This window comes from Heterodontus francisci, chromosome 24 (assembly GCF_036365525.1).
Source record: "Heterodontus francisci isolate sHetFra1 chromosome 24, sHetFra1.hap1, whole genome shotgun sequence".
Lineage (NCBI taxonomy): Eukaryota > Metazoa > Chordata > Chondrichthyes > Heterodontiformes > Heterodontidae > Heterodontus > Heterodontus francisci.
In genome coordinates, this window is record NC_090394.1 from 59,379,292 (window position 1) to 59,403,880 (window position 24,589).

General features: G+C 43.4%; 1 protein-coding gene across 17 annotated transcripts in view; it reads left to right on the top strand.

The window, feature by feature from the left end:
- Nucleotides 1-2,753: 2,753 nt before the first annotated feature.
- Nucleotides 2,754-24,589, top strand: part of mapk8ip3 (mitogen-activated protein kinase 8 interacting protein 3) — a 225,118-nt gene continuing 203,282 nt past the window's right edge. For all 17 annotated transcript variants that reach the window (XM_068056312.1, XM_068056319.1, XM_068056320.1 and 14 more), the window contains exon 1: nt 2,754-3,371. In XM_068056312.1, the coding sequence (XP_067912413.1) occupies nt 3,072-3,371 (300 nt within the window). In that variant the 5' untranslated portion in view covers nt 2,754-3,071. The remainder of the gene's footprint in view (nt 3,372-24,589) is intronic.

A 24,589-nucleotide genomic window follows, 5' to 3' on the forward strand; every position in this document is an offset into this window, starting at 1 on the left:
TTAGGGATGGTCAATAAATGCTGGCCTTGCCAGTGACATCTACATCTGATGAAAGAATAAAAGAAGGGAAGCAGTGTTTGGCTCTTTTTCTTGACTTTCAGGTAAGTTCACTGCATGTCCTATCAATCATTTCATGATATTATAGTAGGTCCCTCAGGAGCAAACACCCAAACAAGGTGGAAGAGCATGGCAACCAGGCAAAGAAGAACAACACAGAAAATTTCTGATGGATCTCCAAGCCTTTTTTGAGAAAATTGAATTAGGAAGGCACATACTCCTGGTTGTCCATGCCAGCAAGCCTACCCGGAATGGTACCCTTGGGATTCCAACCATTTCTGCAACAAGTTCAATGACTCTACCAGGGCAAGCAAGGTAACACACTGTCCCTTTTCTTTCTTGCCCAACCTGGCATCAGCACACGCTACACCCTTTTACAGAAACACTTGTAAGACTAACCCTTCATAATGCACTCTGGTTAAGTGGAGCACTAACATGTGATCTTGCACTATGGCTGACCAGTTCCACTAACAGAAATGATAACAAGTTGATACATCAACATCTCTTACTTTAGTTCCCAAATGCCACATGGCACACACTCCTCAACTGTTAATCTTCCCCTCATTTATTCTATCTTCTTGCAAGAGAAATTGTTTCACAATGGCCAATGGAAAGGGTAGGGAGATGCAATATAGACTTACTGGTACAGTTCTAAAGAGTATACATGGACAGAGTACCTGGGGTTCATGTGCACAGATCCTTGAAGGTGGCAGAACATACTGAGAGAGTGGTATATGGGATCCCATGTATATAGGATCTTGGGCTTCATAGAGGTATTGAGTACAAAAGCAGGGAAGTTATGCTGAACCTTTGGAAAGCTCTGGTTAGGCCACAATTAGAGTATTGCATCCAGTTCTGGTCACCACATTTTAGGAAGGATGTGAGGGTCCTTGAGAGGCTATGCAGAGAAGATTTACAAGAATGATTCCAGGGATGAGGAATTTTAGTTACAAGGTTAGGCTGGAGAAGCTGGGGTTGTTCTCCTTGAAGCAAAGGAGATTGAGGGGAGATTTAATAGAGATGTACAAGATTATGACAAGTTTAGATAAGGTAGACAAAGAAAAGCTGTTCCCATTAGCTGATGGTACAAGGACTAAGAAACATAGATTGAAGGTTTTGGGCAAGAGATGCAGAGGGAATGTGGGGAAATTTTCTTTCTATGCAACGAGTGGCAATGACCTGGAACTTGAAAGCGGTGGAGGTGGAGATGATTAATGATGTCAAAAGGAAATTGGATGGACACTTGAGGGAAATAACCATGCAGGACTACGGGAATAAAGTGGGGGAATGGGAATTGACTGACAGGATTGCTCTAGAGAGCCGGCACATATTCATAGGTCGAATGGCCTCCTTCAGTGCCATAATTTTTTTTTTAGAGATACAGCACTGAAACAGGCCCTTCGAGTCTGTGCTGACCAACAACCACCCATTTATACTAACCCTACAGTAATCCCATATTCCCTACCACCTACCTACACTAGGGGCAATTTTACAATGGCCAATTTACCTATCACCTTCAAGTCTTTGGCTGTGGTAGGAAACCGGAGCACCCGGCGAAACCCACGTGGTCACAGGGAGAACTTGCAAACTCTGCACAGGCTGTGCCGACTCTATGATTCTAAAACTTTCATCTGGGTCAATTAGAATGCATCCTGCATAGAATTTACAGCACAGAATCAGGCCATTCAGCTCAATGTTTATGTTCCACAAGAGCCTCTTCTCTATTCTAGTGAAGGGAGGCAGGTTGGTTGGTTGAAGTGATGAGAGGATTGTCTGGCTGCAATGGAAGTTGTCTGGCTGCAGCGGAGGTTGGTTGGTTGCAGGGGAGGGAGAGAGGTTGCTTGGTTGCAGTGGAGAAAAGGAGGTTGGTTGGTTGCAGTGAAGACAGGAAAGGAGGTCGGCTCATTGCAGTGCAGGGATGGAAGTTGGTTGACTGCGGTGAAGGGAGGAAGGTTGGCTGGCTGGTTGCAGTGGAGGGAGATTGTCTGCAGTGGAAATTGTCTGACTGTAGCTTGGCCATGTGAGCCGCATGGAAGATGGCAGGATCCCCAAAGACACATTGTACAGCGAGCTCGCCACTGGTATCAGACCCACCGGCCGTCCATGTCTCCGTTATAAAGACGTCTGCAAACGCGACATGAAATCGTGTGACATTGATCACAAGTCGTGGGAGTCAGTTGCCAGCATTCGCCAGAGCTGGCGGGCAGCCATAAAGACAGGGCTAAATTGTGGCGAGTCGAAGAGACTTAGTAGTTGGCAGGAAAAAAGACAGAGGCGCAAGGGGAGAGCCAACTGTGCAACAGCCCCAACAAACAAATTTCTCTGCAGCACCTGTGGAAGAGCCTGTCACTCCAGAATTGGCCTTTATAGCCACTCCAGGCGCTGCTTCACAAACCACTGACCACCTCCAGGCGCGTATCCATTGTCTCTCGAGATAAGGAGGCCCAAAAGAAAGAAAAAAAGAAGTGGAGTGGGTTGTCTGGTTGCAGTGGAGGTTTGGCTTCATTGGAGGCAGGTTGTCTGGTTGCAGTGGAGGTGGGTGGCTGCAGTGGAGGTGGGTTGTCTGGTTGCAGTGGAGGTTTGGCTGCAGTAGAGGCGGGTTATCTGGTTGCAGTGGAGGTTTAGCTGCAGTGGGGGCGGGTTGTCTGGTTGTAATCCCACTTCCCACAATGCAGACAGCCCATCTTGACGTCAGCTCGGCCCCGATGACAGCAGTCGGAGCAGTGAGGCTGGAGATTTAGATTCAGGGACGCAGGGAGGGACCGCTATTGTTTGCAGAGCGGAGACAGCCATCTCTCAGCCACCGGGCACGGAGCCCGCGCTGCTACTGTAACCTGTGCCAAGCACCTTCCCAGTGCCGGCAGGGAGAGGGAAGCTGGCTGGAGAGGGAGAGGGGTGGGGGGATGCATTGAGACCGCAACGGTGCCTTTGCACCCGGACAGCTGCTCCTCTCCATCTCCCCCCAGACCCCGAGCCGGTGCTGTTCGCTGCCGCCCCGACATCCAGCCGCCGAGATGATGGAGCTGGACGATGGGGTGGTTTACCAGGATGACTGCTCCGTGTCCGTCATGTCCGAACGGGTCTCCGGCCTCGCCAACAGCATCTACCGCGAGTTCGAGCGGCTCATCCACAAGTACGACGAGGAGGTGGTGAAGGAGCTGATGCCGCTGGTGGTGAACGTGCTGGAGAACCTGGACTCAGTCTTCACCGAGAACCAGGAGCACGAAGTGGAGCTGGAACTGCTCCGGGAGGACAACGAGCAGCTTCTCACCCAGTACGAGAGGGAAAAATCCCTCCGAAAACAAGCCGAGGAGGTGAGTGAGGAACTGAGGTAAACATCCCTCCGTTTAGCAATTGTAGCCCTCCTCCCATCTCTCATAAATCCCGTCTACCGACTGCATCAAGTGTGGTAATTTAATCATTGTTTACGTTTTAACTCATTTATCTAATTAAAATAGTTCACCCTCCCACAAATATGAAAACATTTATCTGCCCAAATGTCTCTATGTTCATGTAACATGTTTGCAGCTGCCGCATTTTAACCTGTCTAAATTGTGTGTTGAGAAGTGTTGCTGTCAATAACCATGTCGATCAGTTTAATAAAGGGATTTTGTTATTGTCCCTGAGTTAAGCAAATGGAAAATTGTATTCGACAAAGATTGGAAGTTTAGTTCATCAACTGAATATAATGATGCTGTCATGAAACTCTTTTGCTTGGATTATGGGCTAAATCAGAATAAATTTTGGCATTTTAGATGTGGTTAGTAATTTGATGAGACCAATCCTTCTGTGTAGGGTTGTATCAGTGTTTCAATCCAGCTAACCTTGGCAATCGATTTTGCTGCATCTACATATGCTGATGTATGTTTAGGCAGCTACTTAAATCTGTTTTTGTTTGATGTCAGACTTCTAATTGGAGGGGGGCCTATCTCTGTGATTTGAGCTCAGTGCTGTAACACAACTCTGATTTTAAAAAAAATGTATGGGCCAGCCTGCAGTAAGAACAATTCAATCGCTGTGTTTCGGCTGATTTATGCATTGATCTTGGCACCTGAACAGTGATTGCTGGTGTGGCAATTGAGTCAAATGAGGGTGGATTCTGTAAGGTAAAAAAAATAAAACATAGGGAGCCATGTTGTGTATATTCCAGATCGTCAGAGACTGGAAGGGTGTGGGCCTTCACTTAGGGGTCCATGTTGAGTAGATTTAGCCAGGTAGAGTTTAGGAATTTGTAGGCCTTCAGTATGCTCGGAACAACCACGAGGAACCACAATGGATATATTTAACCCAATAGAATGTTGAAGAATGTGGACTGGCACAGTCAGCAATGCAGAAACAGTTATAAGAAGCTATACTGAATACATTTCAGCCTTTCAGAACCTAGAAATTTCAGCAATATAAAAGCAGCCACAGGGCCTGAACTGAGAATATTTGAGGCTGATTGTGAATTCTAAAGTGGGGATGAGGTTTCATGTTGCCCACCTTGATAAGTAGAAAACAATAATCAGAAAACACAAGAGAAACTTTTGGCTTCCCAATGACTGACTGGGTAAATGCACTGCGTGGTCTGATACTGGGTCTTATGGAGCAAGAAGGTTCTAGGCTTGATCCATAACTTGTGCTGAGTTAGCTGTTTTTGGCCGAGACAGTGGTGAAGGTAATATTGCGGCTTCAGTGTCCTCAGGCTAAGGAAGCTGAATATTGGCCACTTTCTGTTCCTGAACACCATCCAATGATCGCTCCTAATGTTTGGCATTGGGTGAGGGCATGAACAAGCTCAGTTGAGATGCCACCCCCAACAGAAAAAAAAAATTGCATGTCCCAAACTGTTTTATAGCCAATGAAATTCTTTTTCTGAAGTGTGGTCACTATTGTAAAGGTGGTCAATTTGTGCACAGTAAGACTCCACTAACGGCAATATGATAACCAGATAATCTGTGTTAGTGATGATGGTTGAGGGTTAAATATTGGCCAGGACATTGGGGAAAACTCCAATACTCTTCTTTGCAATAATGCCACAGGATCTTATAAATCCACCCGAAAGGGTAGGTGGAGCCTCAGTTTAATGGCTCATCTGAAAGACAGCATGTCTGAGTGCAGTACTCCCACAGGAGCGACAGCCGAGCTTTTGTGTTCAAGGCTCTGGAGTGGGAGATGGACACACAACCTATTAATCCAGAGGTGAGAGTTCTACCACTGAGCCATGATGGCTAAAGTGCTTGCCTGTAATTGCTGTCTTGGATCACACAGAATGGATAGCCATTTGTGTAAGCTACCCAAGGAAAGTTACAGCAACATGAAGTGTTGCTATAAGGAAATTTGAGGATTTTTTTAAAAACTGGAAACATTTGGACCTTCAGGAAATTAGGAACTACCACAGAGCAATACTGACTATGTGTTAATTTTCTAAGTGTGGTGGTGGAAAACCTTGCATGTGGCCCACAGATATCGGGAACATTTTTGGGTGCACAGCTACAATTTGCCATCCTTTGATCTCAGTTGACAGAAAATAGTGTGCTGTGCAGCTGCGATTTTTCTGATATGTGGTGGCAGTAGGTAACACCACCAATGTGTCCCGAAAATTACCCTCTGTATTTCAGCCCTGCAGAATTTGTAGAAATGAGGATCTGCTGGCAGGGAACCTTGTTATCTAAATTGAACATGTGCTCAGTCGATGGAATCTGGAAAGATTTGGAACATGCAAGCCACTGGAGGACTGCAGAAGCATTTCTGCATGGCCTTGCCCCTCCTTATCTCTAACTTCCTCCAGCTCTTCCGCCCTCCAAGTTCTTAGCACTTCTCCAATTCTGGCTTCTTGCGCCTCCCCTATTTTAATCACTCCACCATTGGCGGCTGTGTTTTCAGCTGTCTAGGCCCAAAGCTCTGGAATTCCTTCCTAAACCCCTCTGCCTCTCTCTCCTCCTTTAAGACACTCCTTAAAACCTACTCCTTTGACCAAACTTCTGATCATCTATCCTAATATGTGGCTCGCTGTCAAATGTTGTTTGATAACGCTCTTGTAAAACGCCTTGTGTTGTCTTGCTACATTAAAGGCACTATATAAAGGCACGTTGTTGTTCTTTGAAATAGAAATTCAACAGGACCAGATTTTATCTGGCATTTTAGTCACCTGTATTAACATTTCCTGTAATGTATTAAGGATATCATGTATGCTATGCCATAACAATGGCAATAATTTGTTTTCTTTCTATTATAGTTATAAATGATTAAGGGAATTTGATAAAAAGAAAAATAGTTAATTTTATTTGAGTTGAACTACCTTAGATAGTGACATTGCAGTTGTCTATATAATATTATTCTGCTGATCTATTTGAGTTCCCCATGTCACATAGCACTTACCTGAGCTGCTCCTTATCCTCTGCTATTAACTAGACTGCTGGGTGAGAGTAGAGTGGGTTACTGCTCTTAGATATTTTGTCTCCCTTAGGGATTGGGTAAAACACATTGGGATTGAATTTCCACTGGGGTCTCCCAATCATTTGTCCAGGGTTTGCCATGGATCCTCCATCCAAGTTACGGCCTTGATTTGATGATCCCCAAGAAAAGTAATGGTGCTTGTGTTGCTTGCTACCTTTGCGGACAGATGGCTGAGTTCTGGAGGGAATCATGAGGATGTAACCTTCATCACTGTTTCTAGCTCTGCAGGTCCATGCATTAGCACACTACACGGTCAGGCTGCTTAATACACTATTTAATACTACAGGTGCAAAAACAAAATGATAACTTTTTGAAAGCGATATTTTTCTTTTAGTTCATTTAAAGGGTGTAGTTATTTGGAATATGGGATAGGACTGTGTATTGTGATAGATTGGCTATGAGATCATGTCACTTTTATATATCTTGCTGCAAAGTAGGCTGAATATCCTCCACGCAGCTGGATGTTCAGCTACATTGACCTGCAATGGATTTCAGTGGACTGATTTGTTTAAAAAAAAAACTTTGGGATACTTAATTTGCAAAATCTGAACTGAAGGAATGGGCTGGTGAAGTAGATTAGTACACTGTGTTCTGAGGGGCAATGGAATTATAGGATGCAGCTCAGAAATTACAGAATGAGTTGGACAAAATATTTATGTGGGCAGAACAGTGCAGATGTAATTTAATACTGAGAAGTATTGTACATGGATAGGAAAAATGGGTGGCACAAGTACTCCGTTAGTGATGTTGAACCAGCTAAGGAAGAAATTGAAAAAGATGTAGGAGTCTTAACAGATTCATGGCTGAGCAGCAACTAACCAAGCCAATAGAATGTTGAATTATGCAGCTACAGTAAAATATAATTCAGAAGAAGTTGTGATCAAACTGTGGTCAGACTGCACTTTGAGCACAATTTTGGCTCCAATAAACAAAGGAGACATTCCAGTGTTGGAGGCAATGCAGAGAAGAACCAAATGCTGGTCTCCAGTGTTGGAGGCTGAATTATAAAGAAAGACTGGTGAACTTGGGCTTTTCAGTTTAAAAGGGAAACATCTTCTAGAAATATACAAAATTGTTAAAGCAATGAGAAAAGTAAACCTGGAATACTTCTTATTGTAAGACAAAGAGTAATAGGTTCAAACTAGTAAAAGGTAAATTTGACACTGATATAATGAAGTTCTTCACAGAGCGATCTACACTTGAAATTGGCTTCCAGGTAAATTAGTGGAAGTGAAAACCTTGAAATATTTGAAACAACAAACAATTCGATGCTAACTTGGGGGAATGTCAGATCTTTCTAGATGAAAAAACCTAGATGCGCTGAATGGCCTTCCTCATCCATAATTGTTCTATGATCTTAACATTTTCATCTCTAAGGTGGGATTAATCCAGTCTGGGTTGGTGGGATGAAAATCTCTCCTCTTTTGGCTTTTATGGCCCTACACAAATTGGTTGTTTATATTCAGTTCACTGCAAAAATGTTAATGCAGCACAAATTGGCAGGGCCACCAGGATGGCTGAAGTGGTAACCTAAGAAAACTTTATGGCCCTGATAATAATGGAGAGACAGGGAGGGAATATGGGAGAGGTTAGTAGCTGGAAAACCTGGATGTATGGATTTCCCGGGTGTCCTGCCAAATATAACTGCAGGACCTCTTAGGCATGCATCTAAGTTAAAATATTTTCATGACTGGCCTGCTTCTGTAGTGCTGGATAACAGCTCACTGCCATTAAAACTAGATGGTTCCCCTTTCTATATTTTTAAACCCTGAACTCCCACCCATCCCATCCATCCCTCTCCCACCCGTCTTTGGGGGTTAAAATTCTCCTCAATGTGTTACTCATGGTAACATTCCCACTGGTGCAGTGAGGAGATGCTCTTCTGAGGTTCAGATGACATGCTGAGGGAGCAGAGAAAAGGGCACTTTATGTGTTACACGTTTTGCATTTTACCTTCTCTGACAGTGATTTAACATTAGGCACCAAAGCATTTTGTTCCCTAGTGCTGACATCTTTCACCTTGATAAACACAAGAATTTGCCCAAAAGTAAAAGCTTCAGCAACTTTAGGGGTCTCGAATTGTTCTGAAAAATACATTTCTCCTGCCAGACTACAGTAATGAAGAATGATACCAGATCTTAAACAATTATACTCTAATTTTGCTTAGTGAACACCAACAGAGATTTAATCCGCATCCCTGGATCACACCCTTTGGGACACTAGTCATCACCTGTGTTATTAACAACAATTTTATAGATGATTATCCAAATAGAGTAGTTGTGACTTTGTAGATGGGCTAGTGACTACTGTTACGACTGAGGTGGGAGGAGTGCACTGTTTATTCTAGTCCCACTTCCCCACAGGTCACAACGCATATTTAAATTTTCCCACTTACCGATACAATCATATACTCTATTTTTAGAGTCTTAGAGTTATATAGCACAGAAACAGGCCCATCGTGTCCATGCCGGCCATCAAGCACCTAACTATTCTAATCCTATTTTCCAGCATTTAGCCCATAGCCTTGTATGCTATGGCGTTTCAAGTGCTCATCTAAATACTTCTTAAATGTTGTGAGGATTCCTGCCTTCTACCAGCTCTTCAGGCAGTGCGTTCCAGATTCCAACCACTCTCTGGGTGAAATTTTTTTCCCTCAAATCCCCCCTAAACCTCCTGCCCCTTACCTTAAATCTCTGCCCCCTGGTTATTGACCCCTCCGCTGAGGGAAAAAGTTTATTCCTATCTAACCTATTAATGCCCCTCATAATTTTGTATACCTCAATCATGTCCCCCCTCAGCCTTCTCTGCTCTAAGGAAAACAATACCAGCCTTTTCAGTCTCTCTTCATAGCTGAAATGCTCCAGCCCAGGCAACATCCTGGTGAATCTCCTCTGCACCTTCTCCAGTGCAATCACATCCTTCCTATAGTGTGGTGCCCAGAACTGTACACAGTACTCCAGCTGTGGCATTTTATACAGCTCCATCATAACCTCCCTGCTGTTATATTCTGTGCCTCGGCTGATAAAGGCAAGTATCCCATATGCCTTCCTAACCCATCTTATCTACCTGTGCTGCTGCCTTCGGTGATCTATGGACAAGTACACCAAGGTCCCTCTGACCCTCTGTACTTCCTAGGGTCGTACCATCCATTGTATATTCCCTTGCCTTGTTAATCCTCCCAAAATGCATCACCTCACACTTCTCAGGATTAAATTCCATTTGCCACTGCTCTGCCCATCTTACCAGCCCACCTATATCGTCCTGCAAGCTAAGGTTTCCTCCTCACTATTTATAACACCACCAATTTTCATGTCTTCTGCGAACTTACTGATCATACCTCCTGTATTCACGTCTAAATCACTAATATACACTACAAACAGTAAGGGTCCCAGCACCGATCCCTGCAGTACACCACTGGTCACAGGCTTCCACTTGCAGAAACAGCCCTTGACCATCATCCTTTACCTCCTTTCACTAAGCCAATTTTGGATCCACTTTGCCAAATTGCCCTGGATCCCATGGGCTCTTACCCTCTTAACCAATCTCCCATGTGGGACCTTATCAAAAGCCTTACTGAAGTCCATGTAGACTACATCAACTGCTTTACCCTCATCTACACGTCTTGTCACCTCCTCGAAAAATGTAATCAAGTTGGTTAGACACGATCTCCCCCGACAAAGCCATGCTGACTATCCCTGATTAATCCCTGCCTCTCCAAGTGGAGATTAATCCTGTCCCTCAGAATTTTTTCCAATATTTTCCCAACCACTGATGTTAGACTCACCGGCCTGTAATTACCTGGTTTGTCCCTGCTACCTTTCTTAAATACTGACACCACATTCGTTGTCCTCCAGTCCTCTGGTACTCTCCTGTGGCCAGAGAGGATTTGAAAATTTGTGTCAGAGCCCCTACTATCTCCTCCCTTTGCCTCACATAGCAGCCTGGGATATATCTCATCTGGGCTTGGGGATTTATCCACTTTTAAGCCTGTTAAAACAGCTAATACTTCCTCCCTTTCAATGCTAATATGTTCAAGTATATCACTGACCCCCTCCCTGATCGCTACACCTACATCATCCTTCTCCATAGTGAACACAGATGCAAAGTAATCATTTAAAACCTCACCTATGCCCTCCGGCTCTACACACAGATTGTCACTTTGGTCCCTAATGGGCCCTACTCTTTCCCTGGTTATCCTCTTGCCCTTAATATACTTATAAAACACCTTAGGATTTTCCTTTATCTTGCCCACCAGTGTTTTTTCATGTCCCCTCTTCGCTCTCCTAATTACTTTTTAAAGTACCCCTCTACGCTTTCTATACTCCTCTAGTGCCTCTGCTGTTTTCAGCACTCCGAATCTGCCATAAGCCTCTTTTTTTTTTCCTGATCCAATCCTCTATATCCCTTGACATCCAGGATTCCCTGGACTTGTTAGACCTACCCTTCAGCTTAACGGGTACATGTTGGCTCTGAACCCTCACTATTTCCTCTTTGAATGACTCCCACTGGTCTGATGTAAACTTTCTTACAAGTAGCTGCTCCCAGTCCACTCTGACTAGATCCTGTTTTATCATTATTGAAATTGGCCTTCCCCCAATTCAGTACCTTTATTTCCGGCCTGTCTTTGTCTTTTTCCATAACTACCTTAAATCTTAGAGTTATGGTCACTATCCCCGAAATGCTCCCCCACTGACACTTCTACCACTTGTCCAGCTTCATTCCCTAGGATTAGGTCCGGTACTGCCCCTTGTAGGACTTTCTACGTACTGGCTCAAAAAGCTCTCCTGTATGTATTTTAAGAATTCCGCCCCCTTTAAGTCTTTTACACTAAGACTATCCTGGTTGATATTGGGGATGTTGAAATCCCCTACTATTATTACCCTATTATTTTTACACCTCTCTGAGATTTGACGACATATCTTCCCCAGAATAAACACACCAACCAGGTTTCTTTAATAAGCAACAAAATTATTAGTTTATTATAAACCAAGTCTTAACCAATAATGAATTAAAACATACATGCAAATTGAAATAGTAAAACCCCTTATTTATCCTAGCCCTCACACACACACACACACACACACACACACACACACACAGGTTAACAGGGAAAAATAAAAGGGATTTTTGTTTACAGCTGTTGCAAAGAAATAGAAGGAAACATAAAAAGAACACTTAGGCTGTAAAGAAGGTATGGAAAGATGCCCTTTGTGTTGGTTAGGCATCCCAGATGCATGTTAGCAGCTGTCAATAGGATCTTCCTAGAACAGTTCTTTCCAGACAATGTTGATGAGCAATTTGAGTAGGCTTTCCAAGAGATGCAGCTACAGCGGTTCCAGATAGGTCTTGCAGCAGGAATACAGCACCAAAGGTTCCTTCAAAGATGCAGTGTTTTTTCAAATACAGGAGGAAATAGGAATCTAACACACTGGAAATACAGGATTTCCTTTCAAGAGAGAGAGATGAGCTGTCTTCTCCTTGCAGGCGGGAAGTAACTGGCTTTTCTAGCAATTCAATTTGAAACCAAAACTTTCCAGAAGTCAAGTCTCCTGATGTCTATAAATTTTGGCCTGTCACTCCTTTGTAAACATCTCTCCAAGTCAAAAACAACCCCTGCTGGGTTTTTATTTGAAAACCGGTGCCTTCCAGTAACCGTTTACAGTTCAAACTCAGTCCACACCTTCTGGTGGTCTCATTTTAAACAAAACCATCCAAAGTTCCAGCATCTATGGAATCCTTTTCAGATTTAAAACACAAATTCTCAAAATTTAACAAAAAAATGGAAAGACTAGTAACACTACTCAGTGGTTTGTAATGAGGTATAAAAAGGAAAAGACAGTAAATTGAAAAATATGTTAACACAATAAATAATATAGGAGCGTGTGAACTATTCAGCCAGATCACTCAATGGTGCAGTACTTAAATCACATGTATTGCATTCTAGCTTGACTCCACATTAAGAGTTCTACATTATTGCTCTATATTAGTTCAGTCATCCTGTATTACGCCTCCATGCCAGGTCATATATTTAATATTAAATCTTAATGCAGACCATGAACTCCATATCAGGGCATGTATCTCTGTTATTTACTTTAGTCAGGCATTCAGGATTACATTCAGGAATACCTACCCAGACTAGGTATTCCGTTCTATGCCAGAGCTCTACACCCTCTCATTCAGGACATTACAGGTTGAATATTCGTCATATATCCTGCATCGTAGCTTGGCTTCCCCTGTTGTATCCTGTATCCTGCCAGGTAAGATGCAGCATTAATATCTTGGCTCCCTCTCATTTGTTCTGTATTACAGTTTGGATATACCACAGTGATCATTTATTACAGGTCATGTTCTTATGCATCCTGTACTACAGCTTGACTTCCCCTCATGCGCTAGATTCCCCTTCCTGCTGTAGTAGTGTTCGTTTGTGTATTGAATGGGTTTGAATTGTTGCTGGTTTCGGTGGTTATCTCAGTGCTCTGAAATGTAAATAGTTGGCAATGCTGTTTCATGGTATTTAGTCCAACTGAATTAAGTTCTGATATATTGATTAGGAATTTTGTTGCTGTGTAAATTAAATTAATTTTATAAATACACCATTTTTTTATTTGTTATAATCAGTATGCAAATTAAAATGTGTTTCTGTGCTGTTTGCATTTGTGGGGCCATCCTTAAAGGTTTATCTATGAGTTTCAGGTTTCCTGGTGACAAGTCCAGATGACAGTGACTGTGCTTTTTAAAATGGTCTATAAGACATGATCCATACTGAATTCTCTTCTTCTTAGGCAGTCCCTCGGGAATGAGGATGACTTTCTTCCACTCCTGGGTTGTGGGTCCTTAGCTGACAAATGTACTGGAGTTTTTTGAGGATGTAACTAGTAGAATAGATAAGGAAGAACCAGTGGATGTGGTGTATTTGGATTTTCAGAAATCTTTTGATAAGGTCCCACATAAGAGGTTAGTGAGCAAAATTAAAGCACATGGGATTGGGAATAATATACTGGCATGGATTGAGAATTGATTGACATACAGGGAACAGAGAGTAGGAATAAACGGGTCTTTTTCCGGGTGGCAGGCAGTGACTAGTGGGGTACCACAGGGATCAGTGCTTGAGCCCCAGCTATTCACAATGTATATTATTGACTTGGGTGAGGGAACTAAATGTAACATTTCCAAGTTTGCAGATGACACAAAACTGGGGGGGAAAGTGAGCTGTGAGGAGGATGCAAAGAGGCTCCAATGTGATTTGGACAAGTTGGGTGAGTGGGTAAATGCATGGCAGATGAAGTCATCTTTGGCCTCCTTATCTCGAGAGACAATGGATAAGTGCCTGGAGGTGGTCAGTGGTTTGTGAAGCAGCACCTGGAGTGGCTATAAAGGCCAATTCTAGAGTGCCAGACCCTTCCACAGGCGTTGCAGAGAAATTTGTTTGTCGGGGCTGTTACACAGTTGGCTCTCCCCTTGCGCCTCTGTCTTTTTTCCTGCCAACTACTAAGTCTCTTCGACTTGCCACACTTTAGCCCTGCCTTTATGGCTGCCCGCCAGCTCTGGCGGACGCTGGCAACTGACTCCCACGACTTGTGATCAATGTGACAGGACTTCATGTCGCGTTTGCAGACGTCTTTAAAGCGGAGACATGGACGGCTGGTGGGTCTGATACCAGTGGCGAGCTCGCTGTACAATGTGTCTTTGGGGATCCTGCCATCTTCCATGCGGCTCACATGGCCAAGCCTTCTCGAGCGCCGCTGACTCGGTAGTGTCTATAAGCTGGGGATGTTGGCCGCCTCGAGGACTTCTGTGTTGGAGATACGGTCCTGCCACCTGATGCCAAGTATTCTCCGGAGGCAGCGAAGATGGAATGAATTGAGGCGTCACTCTTGGCTGACATACATTGTCCAGGCCTCGCTGCCATAGAGCAAGGTACTGAGGACACAGGCCTGATACACTCGGACTTTTGTGTTCCGTGTCAGTGCACCATTTTCCCACACTCTCTTGGCCAGTCTGGACATAGCAGTGGAAGCCTTTCCCATGCGCTTGTTGATTTCTGCATCTAGAGACAGGTTACTGGTGATAGTTGAGCCTAGGTAGGTGAACTCTTGAACCACTTCCAGAGCGTGGTCGCCAATATTGATGGATGGAGCATTTCTGACATCCTGCCCCATGATGTTCGTTTTCTTGAGGCTGATGGTTAGGCCAAATTCATTGCAGGCAGTCGCAAACCTGTCGATGAGACTCTGCAGGCACTCTTCAGTGTGAGATGTTAATGCAGCATCGTCAGCAAAGAGGAGTTCCCTGATGAAGACTTTTCGTACTTTGGACTTCGCTCTCAGACGGGCATGGTTGAACTACACCTGCCCCCGATCTTGTGTGGAGGAAAATTCCTTCTTCAGAGGACTTGAACGCATATGAAAGCAGCAGGGAGAATAAAATCCCAAAAAGTGTGGGTGCGAGAACACAGCCCTGTTTCACGCCACTTAGGATAGGAAAGGGCTCTGATGAGGAGCCACCATGTTGAATTGTGCCTTTCATATTGTCATGGAATGAGGTGATGATACTTAGTAGCTTTGGTGGGCATCCAATCTTTTCTAGTAGTCTGAAGAGACCACGTCTGCTGACGGTCAAAGGCTTTGGTGAGATCAATGAAAGCAATGTCGAGGGGCATCTGTTGTTCACGGCATTTCTCCTGTATCTGACGAAGGGAGAACAGCATGTCAATGGTCGATCTCTCTGCACGAAAGCCACATTGTGCCTCAGGGTAGACGCGCTCGGCCAGCTTCTGGAGCCTGTTTAGAGCGACTCAAGCAAAGACTTTCCCCACTATGCTGAGCAGGGAGATTCCACGGTCGTTTAGTTTAGTTTAGTTTAGTTTAGAGATACAGCACTGAAACAGGCCCTTCGGCCCACCGAGTCTGTGCCGACCATCAACCACCCATTTATACTAACCCTACACTAATTCCATATTCCTACCACATTCCCACCTGTCCCGATATTTCCCTACCACCTACCTATACTAGGGGCAATTTATAATGGCCAATTTACCTATCAACCTGCAAGTCTTTGGCATGTGGGAGGAAACCGGAGCACCCGGAGGAAAGCCACGCAGACACAGGGAGAACTTGCAAACTCCACACAGGCAGTACCCAGAATTGAACCTGGGTTGCTGGAGCTGTGAGGCTGCGGTGCTAACCACTGCGCCACTGTGCCGCCCCATTGTTGTTGCAGTCACCGCGGTCACCTTTGTTTTTATAGGGGGTGATGATATTGGCATCGCGCATGTCCTGGGGTACTCTCCCTCGTCCCAGCACAGGCATAGCAGTTCATGTAGTGCTGAGAGTATAGCGGGCTTGGCACTCTTGATTATTTCAGGGGTAATGCTGTCCTTCCCAGGGGCTTTTCCGCTGGCTGGAGAATCAATGGCATCACTGAGTTCCGATTTGGTTGGCTGTACGTCCAGCTCATCCACGACTGGTAGAGGCTGGGCTGCATTGAGGGCAGTCTCAGTGACAACATTCTCCCTGGAGTACAGTTCTAGGTAGTGATCAACCCAGCGGTCCATTTGTTTGCGTTGGTCAGTGATTATGTCCCCTGATTTAGATTTGAGGGGGGCGATCTTCTTGATGGTTGGTCCAAGAGCTCTCTTAATGCCATCATACATTCCTCTGATGTTTCCGGTGTCTGAGGCCAGCTGAATATGACTGCATAGGTGTTGCCAGTAGTCGTTTGCGCAGCGCCTGGCTGTTCTTTGTGCAGTGCTTCTGGCTGCTTTAAGTGCTGCGGATGTTAAATCGCTGGGGGCTTTGGATAAATGTGAGGTTATCCACTTTGGTTGTAAAAACAGAAAGGCAGAGTGTTATCTGAATGGTGATAGACTGGGAAAGGGGTAGGTGCAACGAGACCTGGGTGTCCTTGTATACCAGTCGCTGAAAGAAAGCATTCAGATGCAGCAAGCAATTAGGAAGGCGAATGGTATGTTGGCCTTCATTGCAAGAGGATTTGAGTACAGGAGCAAGGATGTCTTACTGCAGTTATACAGGTCCTTGGTGAGACCACATCTGGAGTATCGTGTGCAGTTTTGGTCTCCTTATCTGAGGAAGGATGTTCTTGCCATGGAGGGAGTGCAAAGAAGATTTACTAGGCTGATTCCTGGGATGGCAGGATTGATGTATGAGGAGATTGGGTTGATTCACTAGAGTTTAGAAGAATGAGAGGGGATCTCATAGAAACCTATAAAATTCTAACAGGACTAGACAGGCTAGATGCAGGTAGGATGTTCCTGATGGCTGGGGAGTCCAGAACCAGAGGTCACATTCTCAGGATACAGGGTATGCCATTTAGAACCGAGATGAGGAGAAATTTCTTCACTCAGGGTGGTGAACCTTGGAATTCTCTACTGCAGAAGGCAGTGGAGGCCAAATCATTAAATATATACAAGAAGGAGTTAGATATATTTCTTAATGCCAAAGGGATCAAGGGATATGGGCTGAAAGCGGGAACATGGTACTGAATTAGACGATCAGGCATGATCTTTTTTGAATGGTGGAGCAGGTCCAAAGGGCCGAATGCCCTACTCCTGCCCCTATTTTCTATGTTTCTATGTGACTGAATAGTCCAATCCTGATATTCCAGGTCCCGAAGTTCATTTTTGAGGGGGTGGAAGATGCCTGTTCATGCGTTCTTTTAACGTGGGGTGGCCACACCGACTACCACACGGTCCGAGCAAAGCAAGGTTTTTGTCTAATGGCAGGGTTGGCCAAGACGATTGGAGACCTACATGGACGGGGACTAAATTATACTGACCCTACTGAATTAGAGTTCTGGAGACTAGCAGTCCTTGTGAGCTTTACAAAGAAATAACATCTTGTGTGTGCTTAGTGTGTTTAACCGTGTGGAGAATAACAATGGAACCTGATCCTTCCCTCACTGTCAATCGTAAATTTTTAACAATTCTACCTGCAACTGCAATCAACTAAACACAGAGCTGGGAATGAACTCAGACCTTCCTGTTTTTTATGGTTGAATACCGAACTACAGTGAATTTACTCATTAAGATTTTTGAAGAGCATTTTGAGTACTTTTACTTTACAGGATTTTGAAGTCATCTAAAACTCTGCTGCCCATGTCTTAACTCGCACCAAGTCCCGTTCACCTATCACCCCTGTACTTGCTGATCTACATTGACTCCTGGTTGAGCAACTTATTGATTTTAAAATTCTCATCCTTGTTTTCGAATCCCTCCATGGCCTTGCCCATCCCTATCTCTGTAATCTCCTCCAGCCCCACAACCCTTCAAGATATCAGCACTCCTCTAATTCTGGCATCTTGTGCATCCCTGATTTTAATTGCTCCACCATAGGTGGTCACGCCTTTAGTTGCCTAGGCCCCAAACTCTAGAATACCCTCCTTGCACCTCTCCACCTCGCTTTCCTCCTTTAAGACACTCCTTAAAACCTACCTGTTTGGCTAAGCTTTTGGTTATCTGACCTTAAATCTCCTTTTGTGGCTCAGTGTCATACTTTGGTTTATAATGCTGCTGTGAAGCGCCTTGGAGTGTTTTATTACATTAAAGACCTTATATTAATATAAGTTGTTTTTGTAAAACAAAATTAGACACTTTACCACATTTACAGCCCAATATATACACAATCACTTCCTGCATGATTCCAATTATTTGTATTGTAACAGTACTAACATGAGAAATTGGAACTAATGGAATTGTCTTGCTAGAATTAAAAAATGCTGCAAATGGTGCACCAGGGGCGCTTTACTACTTCTGTACAAATTAATGGTGTGGAAATAAATTGTGGCAAACAGATTACTCATAAAAAGAAAGCTCCATCAGTCATTGCAGTCACCTCTTCACCAGTGGGCTGGACTGTTAATCGCATGAGATTGTGGAGGTAATTCCATAAGAAAGTGGAAGCAATGGAAAGATTAATCCCCCTTCCCCGGCACAAAAAAGAATGCTGGCTTCATTCCTGGACCAGAGGAGTGAGAGAGTGGCATTTTGCTCCAGCAAAAATTAGGTGGAGTGAAGTTGCCGCTGTGTCTCAACTTGATTTAGGACTTGGGAGACCACACCTGAAATAGCATGCATAGTTTTCGTCTCCGTGTCTAAGGAAGGGTATCCTTGCCTTGGAGGCAACGCACCAAAGGTTCACTAGATTAATTCCTGGGTTGTCCTATGATGAGTGGCTGAGTAAATTGCCCCACCACCCCCTGGAGTTTAGAAGAATGAGAGGTGATCTCAAAACATATACGATTCTGAAGGGGCTTGAGAGGGTAGACACTGAGAGTTGTTTCCCTTGGCTGGGGAATCTAGAACAAGTGGGCTTTAGGATAAGGGGTCGATCATTTACGACTGGGATGAGGAGAAATTTCTCCACTCAGAAGGTTGTGAATCTTTGGAATTCTGTACCCCAATGGTGCTCCATTGTTGAATGTATTTAAGGCTGAGATAGACAGATTTTTCGTTTCTCATGGAATCAAGGGATATGGGGAGTGGGTGGGAAAGTGGAGTTGAGGCAGAATATCAGGCATGTTTGTATTGAATGCTGGAGCAGACTTGAGGGGCCGAATGGTCTACTCCTGCTCCTAGTCCTTATGCTCGCTGGGAGGATCAAGGGTCAGTTGTAATGCAGTCATATCTTGAGCAATAACCAGGAAGGCTAAACGGTATATTTATGTCAGAAACCTATTGGAAATCTCTATCTTAAAGATGGTCGTTGATTTTCTGGTGTGTGGTGACCCCCCAGAGTCTCATCAGAGTACCTTTTATTTCTGGCAGTGGAAAGTGGACTTTCATTGAGTTCACAGGGCCCAATAGCTGTCACAGTTTCGCCAGTTCTCTGCAGAGTATGGAAAGTCATATCAGGCGAACTTGGTGTGTATGGTAAAGTGTGCTATGTTTGAAAGCCTGAAGGGCAGATTGGAGCTGGTAAAAAGGCAAAGTAGTACATTATATGCTTTTTTAGTCCGTGAGAGTTATAAAAGGTTTTGCATAGGTAGATTGGAACTTGAATGATGTATATTTCAGTCTAAATATTTAAATACCACTTGTTGATTAGAGATATACCTTATGGCCCTGACTAATGGCTCTTATTGAGTAAGGTGGCTGTGTACAACTGGAAAATCAATTGGAAGTCAGAACGGTTACTGGGATGAAGGATATATGTGAAATGGATTTAGTACAGGATCTGGAAACATATTGTGTTATGGTACAGATTGCAGCTTTAATCTGAGGCTCTAATTCCTACATTATTGACACAAGATTAGAAGTACTGGGAGTCTCAAAGATTGGCTAAAGTGTTGGGTAGAATTTTAGATTCACATCAAAGCTGCAAGCGGCGGGTAACCTATTAGGCCAATTAAATGGCCTGTTAAAGCCACTTGGCAGAAGCCAATTGAAATTTTCCAGTCGGCTTGCAGGTCCTTCACTGAGGCCAAAACGGGCGAGGTGATGGAAGTGGCCTCCTGGCAGGCTGTAGTGGTGGGGGGGTGGAGGGAATGGTAGGGGAGGTGGAGTGGAGTGGGGGGGGGGGGGGGGGAGGGAATGGTAGGGGAGGGGGAGTGGAGTGAGGGGGGGTGGTGGGGGTGGTATGGCCAGCGCGCCATCTGGCTGGGGACCCACACCTGCCATGGCCATCGGACCACAGTTGTGACTGCTGGCCGGCGGGTGAACAGGTTGCCTTTCCATGATGACCGTATGGCAGCTGTGACCTTTTGAAGTTGAAAATTTTTTACCTCATCTTCAGAGGGCACCTCCATTGTGATCTGTTTGTGTTTCGAATTCGACATTCCCATCTACCCCCGATAACCTTAGATTCCCTTGCCTAACAAGAATCTATCTACCTCTGCTTTAAAAAATATTCTATGACCCCGCCTCCACCACCTTTTGAGGCTGAGAGTTCCAAAGTTGCACAACCCTCTGAGAGAAAAAAAATTCTCCTTTTCTCTGTCCTAAAAGAGCGACGCCTAATTTTAAAACAGTGCCCTCTTCTTTTGGACTCACCCACAAGAGGAAACATCCTTTCCACTTTCACCGTGTCAAGGCTGTTCAAGATCTTATATACCTCAATCAAGTCTCCCCTCACTCTTCTAAACTCTGGTGAAAACAAGCCCAGTCTGTCTAACCTTTCCTCATAAGGTAACTCATTCATTCCAGGTATCAATCTCGTAAGCCTCTTCTGAACCACCTCCAACGCATTTACATCCTTATGTGCTGTAATCCTGTATTACAAAAAGAACAAAAGGCCTTTCAGTGTCGTGTTGTTCATTAGAACTTTGGCGTATTGGGACACAGATTTGATTCCGTGTCCCTCCGCTCGCTCAGATCTTGACATCAGATACCTCACTATGGGGTGATACTGAGTGGAGATCAGGTTGTCACTCATGTAGAGGAAGGAAAAACTGGTCAGTCAGTCCTGGATTGTTCTCGTAGTGCCTCAACAGCATCAGTGGAGGCCTCAGAGCAGACACCAAAATTTTTGTTGCACTATTAATAGATCCAATGTCAGGACCATGTAAAAGTGGAAAATAGTGAAGTTAACACCTCTTGGATAGAGCTGTAAAGGTTACTGACAGGTTGAGTTAAATCCTCTCGAGAGGGCTGCATAGGAACAGAAAATGTATGGCACAGAATAGTAATAATGTAAAGTACAGGAAAGTAATAATCTAATGAAGGAGTTCAGATAAAACAACAATGCACGCAAACCATGATTGGCTCATAAGAATCATCAGCAACGTAAAATTATATTACAGTCAATCATTTCCATTATGTCTATTTTTAAAATTATGTGAGAGGACCTCATGAGCAGGCATCAGGCTTTCAGTATTTTTTGTAAATTTCAAATTACTGCCTTTGTTTCCTTATATTGTTTTTAAAGTGTGACATTTTTATTTAGCAGTGTGTCGCATGTAAAATGTGACAGACATCTAAAATGTAAGAAGTCTGTGCCAAATCATTAAATATATTCAAGAAAGTGTTAGATATAGTTCTTGGGGCTAATGGAATCAAAGGATACAGGAGACAGCGGGAACAATTTACTGAGTTTGGATGATCAGCCATGATCGTATTGAATGGCAGAGCAGGCTTGAAGGGCTGAATGGCCCACTCCTGCTCCTATTTTTCTATGTTTCTATATATGATAACAGCAAATGTCCCAGGGTGCTGCTCCTTGGTAACAGAGAAGATGCATTGTTACATATGGACAGTAATATCAGATCATGATATACAGCTGTTCTTTTGCTGACATATAGTTGTGACCCTTTAAGACTTCAAAATCTAATTGATTAGTAAACATCAGGTCTGTTCACTTAATGGTCAGTTAAGAAATTTCTAGTATGTGATGATGTGGCAGAGTTTGTGCATACTAAAATGCTGCTTTGGTTTCTTTAAAGTCTTCATAAGCGTGATATGGAATTTTGCATTAAACAGTGTGATGGTCACCTGAAGTATGAACCGCCGAAAGTTTTTGTAATAGTATGTAGCTATGTAGTGGCAGGTTCCCTGTGATGTTGTTCCAGATAAAGCCAAAGTTACATTGTTAGAGGGAGTTTAGGAAGTGGAAAGGAAGTAAGTTTTTAAGCCATCTGCTGACAGTTTTTTTTTGTTGATTTGGAAAAGAATCGTATTTGATAGATAAACAAATAAAATTGTCTCCCCCAATATACCCCAGTTGCATTAAAATAATCTGTGCATGTGTCATGAGGAGCAGAGTTGCAACCCTCTCAGATTGTCTGGGAGTCATGTGATCACTTGGCCAGTAGTAACGTGGTCAAACCTCCAGGATTACCCACAATGAGAGTTAGCCCTAAGAGGGAGCAGCTCTTTATGTAGAATAGTAACTGGGCACTCAGTTTTTTTAAGGTACAGGCATTTGTAGTGGTTGCCTAAAACAACAGACAAAACTGATTTTCATTTCTCCTTGTTTGCCAAATATCTCTGCAGCAGTACTTAGTTTTGGCAAAATGTTCTGCTTAAATAGATATTTTGGATGTTTATTCAGACCCTTCCTCCAAACATGAATGATCCATTCCTTCTAAAATTTGCCATCCTTTTTGTGAATTACTTTTCTGATTTAGTTTCTCAGGTTAAAATGCCAGTCAGAGTTTAAAATCTTATTGTCAATTAATATTTGATTTATCTGTTGAATTCAAAGTGGGTTAAATCTGGGAATTCTATCTCCAGCACATACGGGCTGCAGTTGAAGTAACCACAACCAACCATAGTATTAGTGGTCGTGAAGTAATTGGCAAACAATTATTGAGTGATAAACTGTAGCTGATAATGAGAAAATTGCATAATACCACACAAAATACCAGTCTGTCTTCCAGATGGCTCAATGGGTGAATACTTTACCTGATGTGATACTGAACCAGTGACAGACCATTTTAAGAAATAAAATTCTACTGCTCTTCTAAGTGACATAATTGGATGAAACAAAGATTTTTAAATCAGTTTATCTTTCACTTTTCCACCATTATTTCAGTCTTTAATTTCAAATTGCTGATTTTGAAATAAACTCACAGCTCCAAGCACCGTAATTGTCCATGCATTTTGACCAATGGAATTTAGGATGTGGGTTTGTAGCTATGGTTACTCAGAGGACTAGTTCCTAAATCTTTTTTGCCACAGGAGTAGAGGTAGCCGAGCCACATTGGGCCACTCTTGTGCCTTTTTCTGGTAGCGCTGCAGGATGGCCTTAGTAGAGCGGCCTGATGCAGAGGTATCTGCGAAGAGGTGCAACTTTTACACGCAGAACAAATTTGGCGAATTGAATTTTGAACCAAGGCAAGGAGAAAAGAGTGACAAATAAGGAAATTCAATCAATAACCAGATGTGCTTTTCCTCAAGTCACAAATCAATTTGCTTTTAGTCCTGAAATTGAGTCATCAAATACTAGTGCGTATACACTTAACTATGGTTTTCTTAAATCACACTGTCTCTTATTTCAGCAGAGTCATTAATCCATTAATTCTGTTTGTTGATGGTGTTCAATCTGCAGGGTGGGGTGCTCCTGATCGTAATCCTATGACACCTGCTGGGAATGCAGGTGGCAGTACTGGGTGAGGACATCAGGTGCACCCCACAGCTGAATAGTTTGCCAGTATGCACTGTAAAGATGTCTACTTGAATAGTTGCTTGTTTGAAACTGATTGACTTTGGCATTCAGAAAAGATACAAAAGGCAAATTTCCAGATAGTCAAGTTATATGTATGCCCATATTCTCTTAATAGTCAACAGTGCCTTGAAGTTCTAAGCACACAGAACTTGGTTAATGGTCAAGAAATATGATATTTTGGAGAGAGTGCATTGAAATTGGCAGCAATGTGGAAATGCAGAGGCCTCACTGTACTCTGATAACTTGAGAGAAGCAGTAATGGAAAATCACAATATGGAAGAAGGCTGGCAGCGTCCTCTTTTATGAAGATGCCTAGTAAATTAATTACCTCCTGTTATAGTATATACATACTCTGTGTATATGAAAAATTGTCAATAGAATATGATTAGTGTGAATAATAACAATGATGATGCTTTAGAGGGAAAGCTAGCAACATTAAACTTTAATGATCCCCAGTTGAAGGCAGCGACCAATTACATTTAAAACCCGCTGTACTCCTAGCTGAACTATACTCAAGGGGATGTGGAAAATATAACGTGGCAGATCTCAGCAGCACACTATCCAATTTGCTCCACTATTAGAAATAGCTGTGCCATTTTAAAAGGATACATGTTCCCAAAAGGTAGTAAGCGGAGATTTCTGAGGCCCCATGGCTTGTATGAGCTTCTTGCACTTTGGGCGACTCCCTGAAAATCCAAAGGTTCAATTTTCCACCTATTGACATTAAGGGCAGAAAACTGTGAAGAATCTGATAAATTGCCTTGACATGTGAGGCCCCCACTTGTGGCACAAGGCCTCCAGAAAGTTCCATCCTGTTTCCAAAAAATCACGTTTCAGAGATTAAACCAAAATAATACAACAAAACATTTGGCTACCTTCATGTGTTCTGAGGATGTAGTTTCTTCTTGACTAGGAATTCAGTGATAAAGGTAAAACCAATTGTTACTTTTCACAGTTGTTCTGACGTTAAATGGTGC